Source organism: Mesoplodon mirus (assembly GCF_964341445.2).
Source record: "Mesoplodon mirus genome assembly, contig: HAP1_SCAFFOLD_1286, whole genome shotgun sequence".
In the NCBI taxonomy this organism is placed as follows: Eukaryota; Metazoa; Chordata; class Mammalia; order Artiodactyla; family Ziphiidae; genus Mesoplodon; species Mesoplodon mirus.
The window spans coordinates 48,119-63,267 of record NW_028294806.1 but is presented as its reverse complement, the minus strand read 5'-3'; the positions used below and the strand labels follow the sequence as shown (position 1 = coordinate 63,267).

The 15,149-nt window shown below is 42.7% G+C and overlaps 1 protein-coding gene across 1 annotated transcript in view; it reads right to left on the bottom strand.

The window, feature by feature from the left end:
- Positions 1 to 2,258: 2,258 nt before the first annotated feature.
- The window catches only part of LOC309797952 (U3 small nucleolar RNA-associated protein 25 homolog), a gene marked incomplete at its 5' end in the record, with an annotated part of 28,397 nt that continues 15,506 nt past the window's right edge, over positions 2,259 to 15,149 (bottom strand). Inside the window, 5 exons of the mRNA XM_082646322.1 lie at positions 2,259 to 5,309; positions 11,527 to 11,772; positions 12,487 to 12,599; positions 12,736 to 12,918; positions 14,108 to 14,310. Of these exons, the coding sequence (XP_082502448.1) occupies positions 5,066 to 5,309; positions 11,527 to 11,772; positions 12,487 to 12,599; positions 12,736 to 12,918; positions 14,108 to 14,310 (989 nt within the window). The 3' untranslated portion in view covers positions 2,259 to 5,065. The remainder of the gene's footprint in view (positions 5,310 to 11,526; positions 11,773 to 12,486; positions 12,600 to 12,735; positions 12,919 to 14,107; positions 14,311 to 15,149) is intronic.

Below are 15,149 nucleotides of genomic sequence, written 5' to 3'. Positions count from 1 at the left end.
TCTCATGCTCTCACCTCCCTCCCACAGGAATGATGGCAACGTGGCCAGAGGTGAAAGGCAAATCCAGGAATTATACTGAGATGCAAGCAATGCAGAGAGAACTCCTTCCCACATCTGAAGAAAGGAGGGTCCTCACAGAAACAAGGCAATCGATGAGGGGATAGGAACGCGTGTTCAGCTCAGAAACAGGACATAAAATACATAGAATTTTATTGCAGCTCTGGCTAGAGCATATGGTATAAGAGGAAGAAATACAGGTCTTTAGAAAGAAATGCACTTTGTGCTGTCAGCTAGACGTGGTAGGTTCATTCTCTCTTTCTCCCTCCAAAGACTACATGAATTTTGGATTATCTGTGTATCTACTCCCAATTCACTGACTCTGGTATTAAAAGCAGACTGAAATTTGTTTAGAATTCTACTTAGCTAGAAAAGTTCTTTTTTTTTTGAATGAGACTGAAATTTGTTTAGAATTGTTTAGCTAGAAAAGCCAGAAAAGCTTTTTGTGAATGGTGCAAGGATGACTACCATGACTCCTTTAAAGAGAGAAGCTGGGAAAGAGATGGGAAGGAGAGGCCGGGCCGGCTGTGAGGGCCCCACCCCCAGGAGGATGCTCCCTGAAAGCAGCAGTCTGTGCAGTGCCCACCACACCCCTCCTCCGTGAGGCTCTGGCGCCCTGCAGCCACCTGCAGGTTACACGATGAGGCTCTTCCAATGAGTATAAAGAACCCCCAACCCTGCTCCCTTACCCCAGGACTTCTATAATCTTGAGACCCTAGACTCATCAAAGCTACACTCTGCAGCCTGAAGATCTGTCCACACAGCCAAGGGAAGGCTGGGCAGGAGGCAGCCAGCAGGCTCTCACACCACCTGCCTCCCCTCCTTCCTCAGTGGCTCCCACGAGGGCACAATCAGGGCTGGGAGGCTTCATGAGCCCCCCTTGGCCCTCTGGGATGTGAGGAGTCAGCAGGGATTCATACCCATCCTGCCGGGACCATCTGCACTCAATTATAAGCCCTTTGGAAGCCAGCAGAGGGCTGTTAAGCTGCCGCTGGTTCTCTATGATTAGCTAGTTCTTGTCTTTTGAATACTGCATATGGTGCAGCCAGCTGCAGAAAGCATTCATGACTCAAAGCTTTTTTCCCCTCAAAGAGAAAAGTGCTAAGTTGTTATTACTATGGGAAGAAAAAAAAAGTTTAAAACTCTTACTTTCTGGTTAAGTTCCTCTTCCTCCCTTAAAATTCTACCTCTTCCCAGGATTGGGACCATTCCTTTGTCTGTTTTCTACCAGCACTATATAGGTACTTGCTTGCTGAAGATGAGCCTTGCTAAGAAATATCAAGATTGTGTATAATTCCAGCTCAGGTGTTGTTATCCGTGGTCCAGTAGACCCTCTTCTCTCCCTTATTTTGTGTGAGAGACCTGACGTTAAGGCATGCTTTTGATGAAACCACTCCAAAAAGTCAACTCTTTGCAATCAACTCAGGAGCCAGCGCCACTGCTGAGGCTTACCTTCTTTCCCAGGTGCTGATCCAGGAACAGAAGCAATACTGCTTGGTTCGCACTTGAAACCCTCAGTGTTCTCTGTAGGCGAGAAGCAGTTAGCTGGCTACAAGCTAGCATTAAAATCAGTAGGGATGCTTAAAAAAAACATGTATTTCTGGGGCTATACATAGACTTGAAATCCAGGCTCACATGTGAGTGGAGGTCCAGAGAAGATGGAGATTTGAGAGTCTTGTGAATAGTGATAATGAAAGCCATGAATTAGCTACAATTCACAGGGAAAAGAATATGGAAATAGAAGATGGGGGTAATCAGAGTCCCTTCTTCCTCATATCTCTGAACTAGGCAAATAACTCGTTTCTTTTCTCATAATACACAGGCTCTATGGTAAACACAGCACAAATATGCCAATAACCACAGGGCACTCTATGGATAAGACAATTCTTTGTAGAGTGGATACATGTATAACTGATTTGCTTTGCTGTACACCTGAAACTAATGCAACATTGTACATCAACTATACTCCATTTTAAAAATATATATTTAAGAAAATGTTCTTTGTACCATGAGTTTGGCTGGCTTAAGCCTATAAATTTGCAAAACTTTAGGAACCCATCTATATATGGAATAGTTCTACTCTCCATGTTGAGAGACAAATAAAAATGCCTATTTAACTATCTAGCAGGAAAAGTACCCCAAAAGTGATTTCACTTTTTTTTTTTTTTTTTTTTTTGCGGTATGCGGGCCTCTCACTGTTGTGGCCTCCCCCGTTGCGGAGCACAGGCTCCGGATGCGCAGGCCCAGCGGCCATGGCTCACGGGCCCAGCCGCTCCGCGGCATATGGGATCCTCCCAGACCGGGGCACGAACCCGTATCCCCTGCATCGGCAGGCGGACTCTCAACCACTGCGCCACCAGGGAGGCCCTTTTTTTTTTTTTTTTTTTTTTTTTTGATGAGCAATTTTAAGCATGTCCAAGAGGAAGAAAATCTGTACCAATATGGGTTGTTCCACTGAGCCTAATGGGAGCCACATGTCTATCTGACAAGGGAGTTACAAGTTTGGAAAGGGAGAAAACAAAAGGAACCCTGTGTTGTTAGTCTGAAATTGGAGGTAAGGTGTAAATTCATGGTTTTCAATATATGGATACAGAAATAAATTTAGATGTCATGGGCACATAGGTATGTGTATACATATACACACATGCAGATATTCCCAAACTCTGACCACTGAGATGGCCTGGGACCAGTGGCTCCACAACAGTACTGGGTACACTTAGCACTCAAATCTTCGCTTTAAGGTAATTTTCCACTAAAGCAAGCAGGGCTGGAATAGGGAAAGTACAAGACAAACTTGGAATGTCTTATAGTGTCAGAAAATAAAGAAATGCCCAAGTTAAAGGGGGATGTGTCAAGACGACACAGGAGCCAGCTTGAAGGTGTTCCTGCTGGCCACATCTGAGACCATTTAAGCATCTAAAGGAATAACGATAATAACCAATTACAACCCACTGAATAAAAACTGAAGAATCCATACTTGTAATATTAATATAAATTAATAAAGGGGGAATGAGTGATTCTATAGTGGAAAAGTCTGGCAAGCACCACCTTAAACAAGTGGTCAGTTAGTGTCATAATGATGGGACGGGTGGAAATCATGCACCGCTTGAAGAGATGCAGCGAGGAAGACGCAGCATTGCTTCTATGCTGCTCCTGCCAAAGATGCATAAACTAAACCTAACCTAACCTAATCTGACAGGAAACACCATCCAAAGTAACTGGCCTGTAATCTTCTAAAGTGTCAACGTCCATTACTCAGCCATGAAAAGAAATGAAATTGAATTATTTGTAGTGAGGTGGATGGACATAGAGACTGTCATACATGAGTGAAGTAAGTCAGAGAAAAACAAATACCGTATGCTAATGCATATATATGGAATCAGAAAAAAAAAGGTTCTGAAGAACCTAGGGGCAGGCTAGGTAGACGGAGGCGTAGAGAATGGACTTGAGGACATGGGGAGGGGGAAGGATAAGCTGGGACGAAGTGAGAGAGTGCCATGGATTTATAATACACTACCAAGTGTAAAATAGATAGCTAGTGGGAAGCAGCCGCATAGCACAGGGAGATGAGCTCGGTGCCTTGTGACCACCTAGACAGGTGGGATAGGGAAGGTGGGAGGGAGACGCAAGAGGGAGGAGATACGGGGGTATATGTATAGCTGATTCACTTTGTTATAAAGCAGAAACACACCATTGTAAAGCAATTATACTCCAATAAAGATGTTTAAATTTTTTTTTTAATTTAAAAATTAAAAAAAAGGTCAAGAAAGCCAAGAAACAGCTGAGGTACCATTCAGAATAAAGGCCACTACAGAGATATGACAACTCAAAGCAGTATGTAACTCTGAACTGCATCCTTTTGCTATAAAGGTTATTATTGGGACATTTGGCAAAATCTGAATGGGGCCCAAGGATTAGTGGCAATTTCCTGATTTGACGGTGGTTTTGAGGTTACATAGAAAAATGTCCTTGTTTACATGAAATACATACTAAATTCAGGAGTGATTTTTAGGAGTGACAGGCCCAGCAACTTGGCAATTTATTTTCAGATGATTCAGGTTCTGAATTGGTAATTTTTCTGTCTGAGGAATAGTTCATTTTTTTTTTTTTTTTTTTTTTTTTTGGGCCACGCTGTGCAGCTTGCAGGATCTTTGTTCCCTGACCAGGAACTGAAACTGGGCCTCGGCAGTGAAAGCGCTGAGCCCAAACCACTGGACCGCCAGGGAACTCCCTAAAAATGTTTTTAAAAGTGTAACTTCTTTTCCTTTTTATGTTATATGACTTAAAAAATGACTATAGCAATGAAGACAGTGATGTTGACGATGAATTTGTGACATCAAGAATTTCATAAAATTATTTCTTGAAATAAGGTAGAAATTCATGTTATTTTATATAATGTGATTTTTAAGTATATATTTTCATTAAAACATTTAGGAGTTAAAAAAAGATCAGTGAACGAATGTGCTCTTCTAGGTTGAATTAAAATAGAATATTTAAGGTTTAAAAAAGTTTGGCTGGGGAAAAATAACAGTTTTGCAAAACCTTTGCGATCCAAAACTAAGATGATATTCAACAGCAAGAAGTATTCCAATTTCTCATAACCAGTTCTCACAAGCAAAGAAATGCATGCCTCACTTTAAGAAGGTGTCCAATAGAAACAGGCAAATCTGAAAGAGTTTACCAAGTGTAATAAATTAGAGGTGAAATCACAACAAAAGAATTTATGGCGTACAAAAAAATTCACAAGTAGAAGATTCCTTCTATCAACTTCTCAGAGTTCCATGAGCTCTCCCCTGACCTCTGAAAGATGGGTTTTACCAAAATCTGGTTTACACGGAACTTTTCAGGTATATATGGTCTGAAAAGAAAGAAGTATCTGCTAAGAACCTGCCTGGTGCTCCTTCCTTGTTGCAGCCCTTCTTTGTGTAAGTGATCAGAATCAGGTCCAAGAGACACAGAATCAAGCATGACATATCACACCAAACACCATTTCCTGTCCAACCAATTCTCATCTCTCTCCAGTAATGAAAAGGTGGACGTTCTTCTTGGACTGCAGCATCTGTGCAGCCCGCTCCACCCCGACCACAGCAGACAGCCTCTGGGCATCGTACTTGGAGTAGGGGACAGTGCAGGTCCAGGCAGCTTCCTCTCCTCTGGTGGCGGCTTGCAGCATGTTACAGACTTCACTGTAGAAGTGGGGATATGTTGGCAGTTCATAGAAAATTAGGTTCCTGATGCCTTTTATTGTGTATCTGTTAGAAGGAGAAAGAGAGGCTATGTCTACATGAGAAATTTTATGGAAAAGCCACCGAAGAGTTTTACAGGGACATAGTCACTCTCGCTGTTTCATGCAAGGAGAAAGACCATGGCACAAATAACACACAGACCAAAAGTTACTCAAATTTGAGCTGGAGGGGCTCATTTTTTGTGACAGTGTATTTGAATTCCTAATGTTTGGCTTAAGATAATGATAAAATGAATTTGCACTTCTTGAGCCTAATCTGAGCAGACTGAGGTAGGGTGGGGAAGAATAGTAGACAAGGATTAGAAATCTGTCGCAGAAAATTTGAAAAGCAGGCATTTCCAATTTAACATTATCCTAATTATAATCAGGCAAAACAGTGTTCTGTAATGGAGATGAGGTCAGACCAGACCCAGTACATAAAATAAACAGCATAAACTGTAAATGCACTCCCATTAGTCTTTTCTTGTCATTCTGTAGACATGTTAACTCCATGGCAGATGTCCCAAGTTCACCCATTTACAAAATCCTGCCCGAGGACCCATTAGGCATTATGGGAAGGCAATTAATTTCAACAGCTTCCTCGCTTCTTTCCCTGCTGCACAGGGCTGCATGGTGTGGGGGGGGTGCAGACCCTAGGGACGCGCCTTACGGTTCGGGTTGAGATCAATCATTCCCTCTTGGGCTCCATGACCAAAGATTTTATACGTTGACAAGTTTCTGATTTTTCCTGTTAAGACTCTCATACAGGGCTGATGTCAGACTCCCTCGGGAATTTTATTTTATTCATGGACGGTAAGTTTTCCTTGTCTTTTTATCCCTTGGCTCATCCTGATCTCTCTGGAGACCCTCCTCTCCCAAAATATAACTGCAGCCCATTACTTGGATCAGCTTTCCACATCCTCTTTCCATAAAGGAATTTTAATGGCTAATGATGTTGAAAAAACACAGTTCTGCCTCAGTAGTTATCAAAACAAACACAGAGTTCCATTTCTGCTTAGTATGTAGAAAACTCAAGAGAATACTGCTCCCGTGCTAACAAGAAAAAGATAATCTACAACAGTGTTCCTTTTCCTGAGCCTAGACAGCTGATGTCACAGGGCAACCAAGTGAACGGATTCAACGGTGCCCTGGTGTGTGTTTAACAACTGATTCTCAGTGGGGGAGGATAGGTGCTGATTTGAAGCATTTGCCAATTTCTGTGGTGTAAATACTCCATTTCAAGCTACCAGTGTCATGTTGCTGAACTTGGAACTGGGAAGAGATGTGCAACCATACCTTAAGAGCTGGTATGAGCCAGCTTCAGCCCATCACTGACTGAATTCCAAAGAGTGACAAGATGGTCTGAAGAAAGACAGGACATATGAACCACTTCACCTTTGGCAGAGCACAGTGGGGAAGAGGGCAGCTGCTAAGAAAGTGGGTAGGAAGAAAAAAGCTACACTTTTAACAAGTTCTTAAAGGGCAATTATGGGCTTGCATGACAGTTCAGAATCCCTGGGATTCCCGGACACTCCTTTACTTCACAGTCATGATGGCTTTTCCAAAGGTCTCCACTGGGAGCCCTGGAAAGGCTGGACGCAAGGCAGAAGACCTGAGAGACCCCGATGGTGGTGCAGACATGAAAACTCACTCTCTTCCCAGAGCCATGTTGTATATGAAGCTAAAGCCTGAAGCCAGTGAGGGGGCAAAGGTCAACTGCCAGGGTGGAGTCAGAAGCAGCAAAACTGTGTGCCCTAAGGGAGGAGCATTAACCCCTCACCCCATCCCTCCCCACCACAGGACTTACATCCAGTCAAAAGAGCAGTCTGGGGAAAGGGGAAAGGGCATGAAGACTGGGGAAAGGGCATGAAGCCTGTTCAGCCCAAGATCCTGCACTGATGTAAGCAGATGTTTGCCACCACTGCAGAGATGCAGGGAACTCTTCCCCACCAAGACCCCTCGTAGAACAAGGCAGAGGCTGGCCACCATGGAGGGTGGTGCAGGAGCCCTGAGAAAGCGCCAGCTCCAAAGCCCAGGATGGACAGAACCTGCCTGCATCTGAGCTGGACCAGGAGGAGAACAACTGCCCCACTTCAAGCCTTAGGGGAGGAGCGAGCAGGAGCAGCCTGCTGCTGGGGGAGGGGCCGGAGCGTGGGAGAGGCTCTCCCTCGGCACAGGGGTGCAGGGCATGGTGAAAGCTGAGAGGGGAGCAGGACACTGAGACAAGGCCCTCCAGCACTGGGCCCCACAGTGGGCCACTGTCTGCTGGAGGAACTGGCAGTTTGTGGTAAATAGAAGGCAACGACGGTAACAACCAAATCCTAACTAGATTCACAACTGCCACGCTAGTGGCCTGACAGAAGAGGCGTCCAGGCCAGCTACTTACTCAGGCACTACGTTCAACTGACAATTACAAAAAACACAGAAAAGCAAGAAAAAGACATTAAAACCATGAGGTATCATTTTGACTATCAAGTCACTGGAAAAAAGGAGAATTTACAGAAATATTTACAGAATTTACAGAAATAGGCTAATGGAGTATAAATTATTGTGAGTGTGTATTTCACCGGGGAGGGGAGAAGATGGGAGTGGCAACACACAGCAAATTTTAAACTGGGTACAGCTTTTGAACAAATAAGTTTCCCTTTCCAAATTTATCCTGAGGAAATGCCTAGGCAACTATGCCATCAACTACGCATATGGATGCTCTTGGCATTATTGTATATAATAACAGAAAACAACAAATCAATATGCCCATTAAAAGGAAACTGGGTTAATTATATACCCATACAATGTAACACTATGCAACCATTAAAAAGGATGCTATACACACCTTAAAGATTACTTATAATTACACAGAAAAGGTATTTTTACGATGTAAAGATTTAGCAGACCTACCTTGACCAAGTGATTACATTTAGTATCACCAAAAATGGGACAAACTGACACCCTGGGCCTCTTGAGGAGATGCAGGGGGAAGTACACAATATCCTCTATGTAGAATTCTTACTAAAATTATGTTTAAATCTTTGGTCTCCGAACTCTAATGCTCACTGAATCACCTATTTGTTTTTTAAAAATACCTGTAATTGGTCCCCATCCCCAAACACCATGATTTAATTGATACTGGGGTATGACCAGGGCATTCAGATTTTTAAAAGCTCCCCAAGGGGATTCTAATATGTAGCAAAGTTTGGGAACACTGATCTAAATAATAAGAAAACAGCCAAATCCAGATGTGGGACATTCTACAGGAAACTGGACTGGACTCTTCAAAACATATCAGTATCACAGCAAGAAACAAAGGCAGAGAATTATTCTAGATCAGGGTTTCTTAACCCTGGCACTACTGCCATTTTAAGCCAGGTAATTCTTTGGTGTAAGGGCTGTCCTGTGCACTGTAGGACGTCTAGCAGCACCCAGGCCTTGACCCGCTTGAACCACTAGACCACTAGAGTAACCCTCCAACTGTACCAACCAAAAATGTCTCCAGATATTTCCAAATGTCCCTTGGGGAGCAAAACTGCTCCTGCTTGAGAACTGCTAAAATAGACTAAAGAAACATGTCACGCAAATGCAACGTAGGATTCTTAACTAAATCCTGGATTGGAGCGGGGGGTGGGTGGTGAGAAGCAGCTGTAATAGTCATTTTGGGAACAACTAGGAAAATTTGCATACAGACTAAATATTAGATGGTATTACTGCAGTAATGTCAAGTGGTATGTTAATGGTGTTGTGGTTAGATAAAAGAATGTTGTTTTTAAGCTCTACAGGCTGAAAGATTTAGGAGTTAAGTGTCACGAAGCCTCCCATAATTTACTCTCAAATGGTTCAGGAAGAAAAAATAAGAGATGTGAGTGGAAAGAGAGAAGGAGAGACAGAGAATGTGGGTGCATGAGAATGTGGCAAAATGCTAACAGCTGGTGAAGCCTAAGTGGAAGGAGTTAGAGATGTTCACTGGGATAGTCTTACAATGTCTTTTGAAATGAAATCTTCCCAAATAAAAAGTTGGAGCGGGGGCAGGATATAGTAGAACTATATATATATTAACTTAAAAATACATCCATAACATACAAGTATATACCAAAATGCTAACTTATTTAAGCTTTTTTTCAATAAGCACATAAAACATTCAAGATAAAAGAAAGAAAAATCCAGATGTGTACACTGTGATCCCAATGTTGGCGTCCTTTTTAAAATGCCTGTGTCTGTGTGTGTGTGCACGTGCACATGTTTTTTACATCAAAGAGACAGGAAAGAAATACACCAAAATGGGTATTTATATCAGTAAGATGATAGGTGATCCCATTTTTTTAACCTAGATTTTCTAGGTTCTCTACAATAATTGTGTAATACTCTTATAATGAGAGTATTTTTAAAGCAAAATAAAACAACAAAACCAATTCCAATAGGTATTATATTTAAAACCCAAGAAAATCTCTCTTAGGACCAATTCGTGCACAGTAGAGACTAGGCATCTCCTGGAAATAAGAGCACGTGACCAGAACCTCTTCAGAGGGGCAGTTAGTAACAATTCCCATGGTCTTCTGCACCTCTTCCCCTGCCTTCCTCCTCTCCTGTATGTGCTTTGGGTCTTCGGTGACCCCTACAAATATGGCGTAACACTGTGACAGGACCCAAAACTAAGGACATTCCCGATGTCTATGTTACCTGACAACTGTTAAAGATAAATGAGGCAACCACAACTGACTTGCAAGGCTGGCTCCTGCATACAGTCTATAAAGACGAGGTCTGTTACTTCTATAACTGGGGTTCTCCCTGGGGCAGGGAGCACTCAGAAACACCCCACTAGCGTTTCCCACCTCCAGAAATCCTACCTCCAGAGTTTCTGATTGCCCCCTGCTTAAGAATCCTTCCTGTGCTAACCCACTGATAATGCTCAGAGAAAGAACTGTGAACTGTCCTCCCCTCAGGAGGGCCATCATGACCAAATGCCCATCCCATCCTAAGATTCTACTGGTTTCATCTCCCCAAAGAAAACAAATCCTCAGGATGAAAGTTTTTTGCTAGCTCACAAATGAACTGCAATATGTCTAACACGGCCTACTTCCATAGAGAATATAAATACAGAATTTTAAAGCTGGATACTAAAGTGTAAAATACATGTACTTTTCCCAAGGTCAAATGAAAAAATCAAATCACAAAGACACTGCAGATCAAAATACCCATCATCACCTTGGTGACCTCTCAAGCAAAAAAATCTATAGCTGGGAACCTTGAGATAATTGGCAGTTGCAGATTATCTCCATTCAACTTAAACACCCACTAACCTGGTCCAGGGTACAAAGCTAATGGCACGTGTTCGGTTTGTCTTTATAGTGACTTTGGGGACAAAACAGTTTGGTCAATAAATGAACAGTGTAAGACAGAAGACTGTCCTGCCTACTTAAGAGAAAGGGCTCCTTTGACATCATGCCCTCTCCTTGAAAAGCTGCTACTTGAGAGCAGTCCTCATCCCAGCTTAGCTCACTCTTGCTACAGACAATCACGCTGGGAAGTTTTCCAATCCATCCACTTCATTTAAAGGACTTGCATTGATGTATCAAGCTTTTGGAAAACTAAGGGCTCTTTAGACCTGCTGAGTGCAAACTCCCCCAAAATACCATTTCCAACATGAATGAAAACAACAACTCACTGGAACAAAGCAAATAATGATGCCAGCAAGAAGCAAACCCTGAAGCCCTTAAATAGTCACCTCTAAGCCCCTCACCTTTTGCTTCTCCTAAACTTCAAGGAGCCCCTTAGTCCTGGTTCTCCTTGGTGCAGAAGTGTGTGTGCACTGCCTCAGGACAAATGAGAGCTTTCTGAACACTGACCCTGTACTCAACTTCCATCTCCACAGACCACACAGTCCCCAGGTGTTTCATCTGTGCTTCTACGACAGGTTCCTCCCTTTCCTGTATTCAGTTGAGAGCTGCTCAACTCTGTAATATCCTTCTTGAGGGGTATACCCACAGCTACAGGAGGTACCCTAAGTATGGACCCACTCCAGATCTGTATACAGGTTATGCTGTAGTCACTCATTCGTTTCTACCACCTTTTCCAACAATGCCCATTTTGAAAGAAAACCAACCAACCAATCAAGAAAAGTCTGTCCAGCCCCCCAGACTCTGGCTTGTCTGCAGGAGGTGAAGCAAGGGAGGACCTTATAACACAGCAAAGCCCACCATGCACTTGGAAGCAGACCCTCCAGAGAGGACACTTGAAACCTGGCCCTACTTTACCTTTTGTAGAAATGGAAGTGCTCTGTGAGGAGCAGGAACTGCTTCTCTCCTTGAAGGAAGAAGTGTCTGGCCCTGGAGACACCAGACTTCTGGGTGTACTCGCAGATATGAGTGAAGTTCAGTTCCTCCTCCTTGAAGTAATTTCGGAGACGCACAAAGTCAAAGTAGGAGGGGACATAGATAAGCGTGTGAGACGTGACTGCATCACGATACTGAGGCAAAATCTTGTTGACGAAAAAGTTAAACCTGATTTGGAAAGGCAAAGGGCAGAGAGTCAGTGGTCTAGAGGTGAGCCATAGTGTCACTGCCAACTGCATGACCCTGGGCAAGTCACAATCTCCTTCTACCTCCCCTAAGAGGCCAATTTGGCCTACCTCATTGCAAAGAGATTATATAGGGATAAAACTTGTTAAGCGCATCAAAAAGTAAGTGCCAACACTATTCATCATAAAGGATAGATGTGATGCTGGTATATCCCAGAGAATTATTCTAGGAAGTACGTAACTGTATCATTCATTCATTCATTCAGTTGTCAATCAGTCAGTCAACAAATAATTACTGAACACCTACCATGTGTTAAGCACCATTCTGCTACCATGGGTCCCCTGACTAAACACAATGAGAAGACGGGGAAATTACATAGAGAATTAGAAAAACAGTTCTTGCCCTGAAGGGCTTAGAATTAAGTTGTTGACATGAGGCATTAAAAAATTAATGTAATTTAAAAATGCCACAGTCTAGGGGAAAGTACCCTTGATTTACTAACCCTGACACTATTGGAACTAGGACAACACACCATTTCTCTGGCCTTCAGTGTCCTCCTCTGTCAATGGCATGATTGGATTCAATTATCTCATTTCATTTCGTAAATGGTAACTAAGAAAGCCAACGTGGAATACAATTCTAAATTTGAATGCCCAAGTAAAATCCCTCTCTGTGACCCCCAGGGATCCAATGTACCTGGCATCAATCACTGAAGCTAGGTTTTCAGGTTCCATCCTCTGGAAGACATGTGGGAGCTGCACCAGGACATGACTGATGCAGCCTGTCATCGGGACGTTCCTCACAGCCACCTGCCAGGAGTCAGTGAGAACATTAGGAAGTGAGCTATCCCCATTGTTGACCAAATGCTGTCCTCTCCTTCTGCCTCATGACCCAAACAATACACAATACTTCATGAAAATTCAGAGAAAGAAGGAGAGAACCCACCTGGCCTTGCACATTGACGCAGTACTTGTTGAACACAGAGTTGATCTGGGCATCCTGCAGGGCCCCAAACAGCAGCGTCTGACGATAGTACTTGGACCAATTATTGAGGTTCCACATGCGCACTCGAGAAAAGTCCACCCCATGTGAGTCCAAGGGCAGTAGGTTCATGTGGTTCATCAAATGCTTTGAGCAGAAGTAATACTCCATTAATACTTATTGAACACTTACCTGTTGGGCGTTGCTAACCTTTCTATAAGCCCATCATCTTATTTAACCCCATGAAGTAGATACTATCATCTCCCAAATTACAACAAGAAAACAGGCTCAGATGGGTGAGTGACTTGCCCATAGTCAAGCGAACAAGAAGAAAAGCTCAAACTGGCCACCTTGTGGATCTCTCAAAAAGGATCAAGATGCTACCTATACAGAATATTTCTTTTAAAGGAAATTCTGAAATGCCACTCTGGTCACTCTATAAGCAACTCAGTTCCAGACTTGGACAAGAAGGGAAATGACACGGAAAACAGAGCTGCTGTCCTTCCATGACTTGGCTCCCAAAACGTTAGAAAATTCCCGGAGTGACTACATGTGCCTTTTGCTCAAAATAAAGATGACTCAACCATCGACATGCCTGTTCTATTTTAATCATATTTTTACCTTGTAATGTATATTGAAGGGTCACAAGTACTATAAGTTTATTCCCTACTTTATAAATAAGTACTCCCCTTTATCTGTCCCAAACTTACTCCAAGTCCTGGGGTTGTAGAAAAGGTAAATTCTCACATGCCTTATAAAAATAAACCTATAGTTCTGTGATGAGGATTGTTCCAAAGCACAATCCTAAACCCCAAAACATTGCAGAGTATGTTGAGAGGGAGAAAAAAAATTATAGTACAAATTACAGTAGGGGGACAAAAACATCTTACGTTTCTCTGTAAAACATCACAAATTAAGAAATCATGAGCAATGTTTTCCCATCTCCACTGAAGACCAAACAAAAGAGAACGAGCATAAATAGGAGGAACTATTTTAGATAAAAACATTCCTGGTGAGGAGGGATTTCAATCAATCAGCCAACCAACCAACCAACCAACCAACCAACCAACCACACTAAACTGGTCTATTACTAGAAGCAACTTTTAAGGGGAAGAAATCTTTTCTGGAGATTTGAAAATGTTGACAAGAATTTTTATCTTTCTGGATACTTTACTGACCAACTTGTGGGTAGAAGAGGGGACAACATTTCCCGTTTTCAAATTGGAAAATGTGGAATATTTCCATTTCCAAGCTGAGTTTTAATCTGGACTTTAATAACCATTTCAGACTCAAACCACTGAGCTTCTTGTCTCTAAATGTTAATGACCAGCATTACCAAGACATGCTCCCAGTTCTGCATCAGGTAAATGTCAGCTTGATCAATGATGAGAAGCTTAATACAAGACAGAAAGTCAAAATCTCTCTTCTTCTCTCCTTCTCCACCAATGATGGTCCTCAAGCCCAGAGGGGAGGCAATGAGGATGTCTGATGAATAGAAGGGGGCATAAAGTCGGATGCTTCTCTGCAGTATTGCCACCCCTATACACAAAACAGCCAAGCACACATCAGTTCATGAGTCACCACCAAGCCATTAGCTTCCACCCTCTCCAACTGCAGCCTCCCCTTGTACCTTCCACATCTTCCCCTTTGCATGTAATTGTGCTCCAACTGCTTTAATTATTAAAATCATCATCGTCATCCCTCCTTTGCATCTACGGTCCCTTCTAGCTCCCACCCTCTTCTTTTCCTTCACTGGCAAACCTTCCAAAAAATTATCTCTACTTTAAAATCTCCCACTCACTTCTTAATGTACTGCAATCTGCCTCTGAGTCTCAGGACACCACTGAAATGACTCTTGCCAAGGTCACCAACAGCTCTCAGTTACCAATTCAATGGCACTTTAGTGTTTCTTGTCACGAATGCATAAGCACACCCTCCTTGAAATGTTCTTTTCCTTACTGGTGGTTTCTGTCACTTTAACACTTACTTCTATTACTGACCTGGTCCTTATCTATTTTTCCATATTCAAAGAGCTCTTCAACAAATCCCTGGATTCACCCACAAGTTCTCTTTCACTCTACATAAAGCTTTGGATAAATATATTCACTAATTATGGCTTTAACATTATCATCACAAAAATTTATATTTCCTGCCCACATCTCTTTCCTAAGCAACAAGTAGCAGTCTTTAAAGAGCCCAGATCATATGTGAAGGAGATTCACTTGCTAATCTTAAAGCATCTACCAGAGGGGCAGAAGTTGGCTGGGACTCTCTCTGGGGACAGAATGCTGGCAGATGCCATTTTTACAAATTCCCTCTACCTTGATGGCACTGGTGGGTGCCACTTTTTTGCACTCTCACTCTTAAGTTGCTAACAG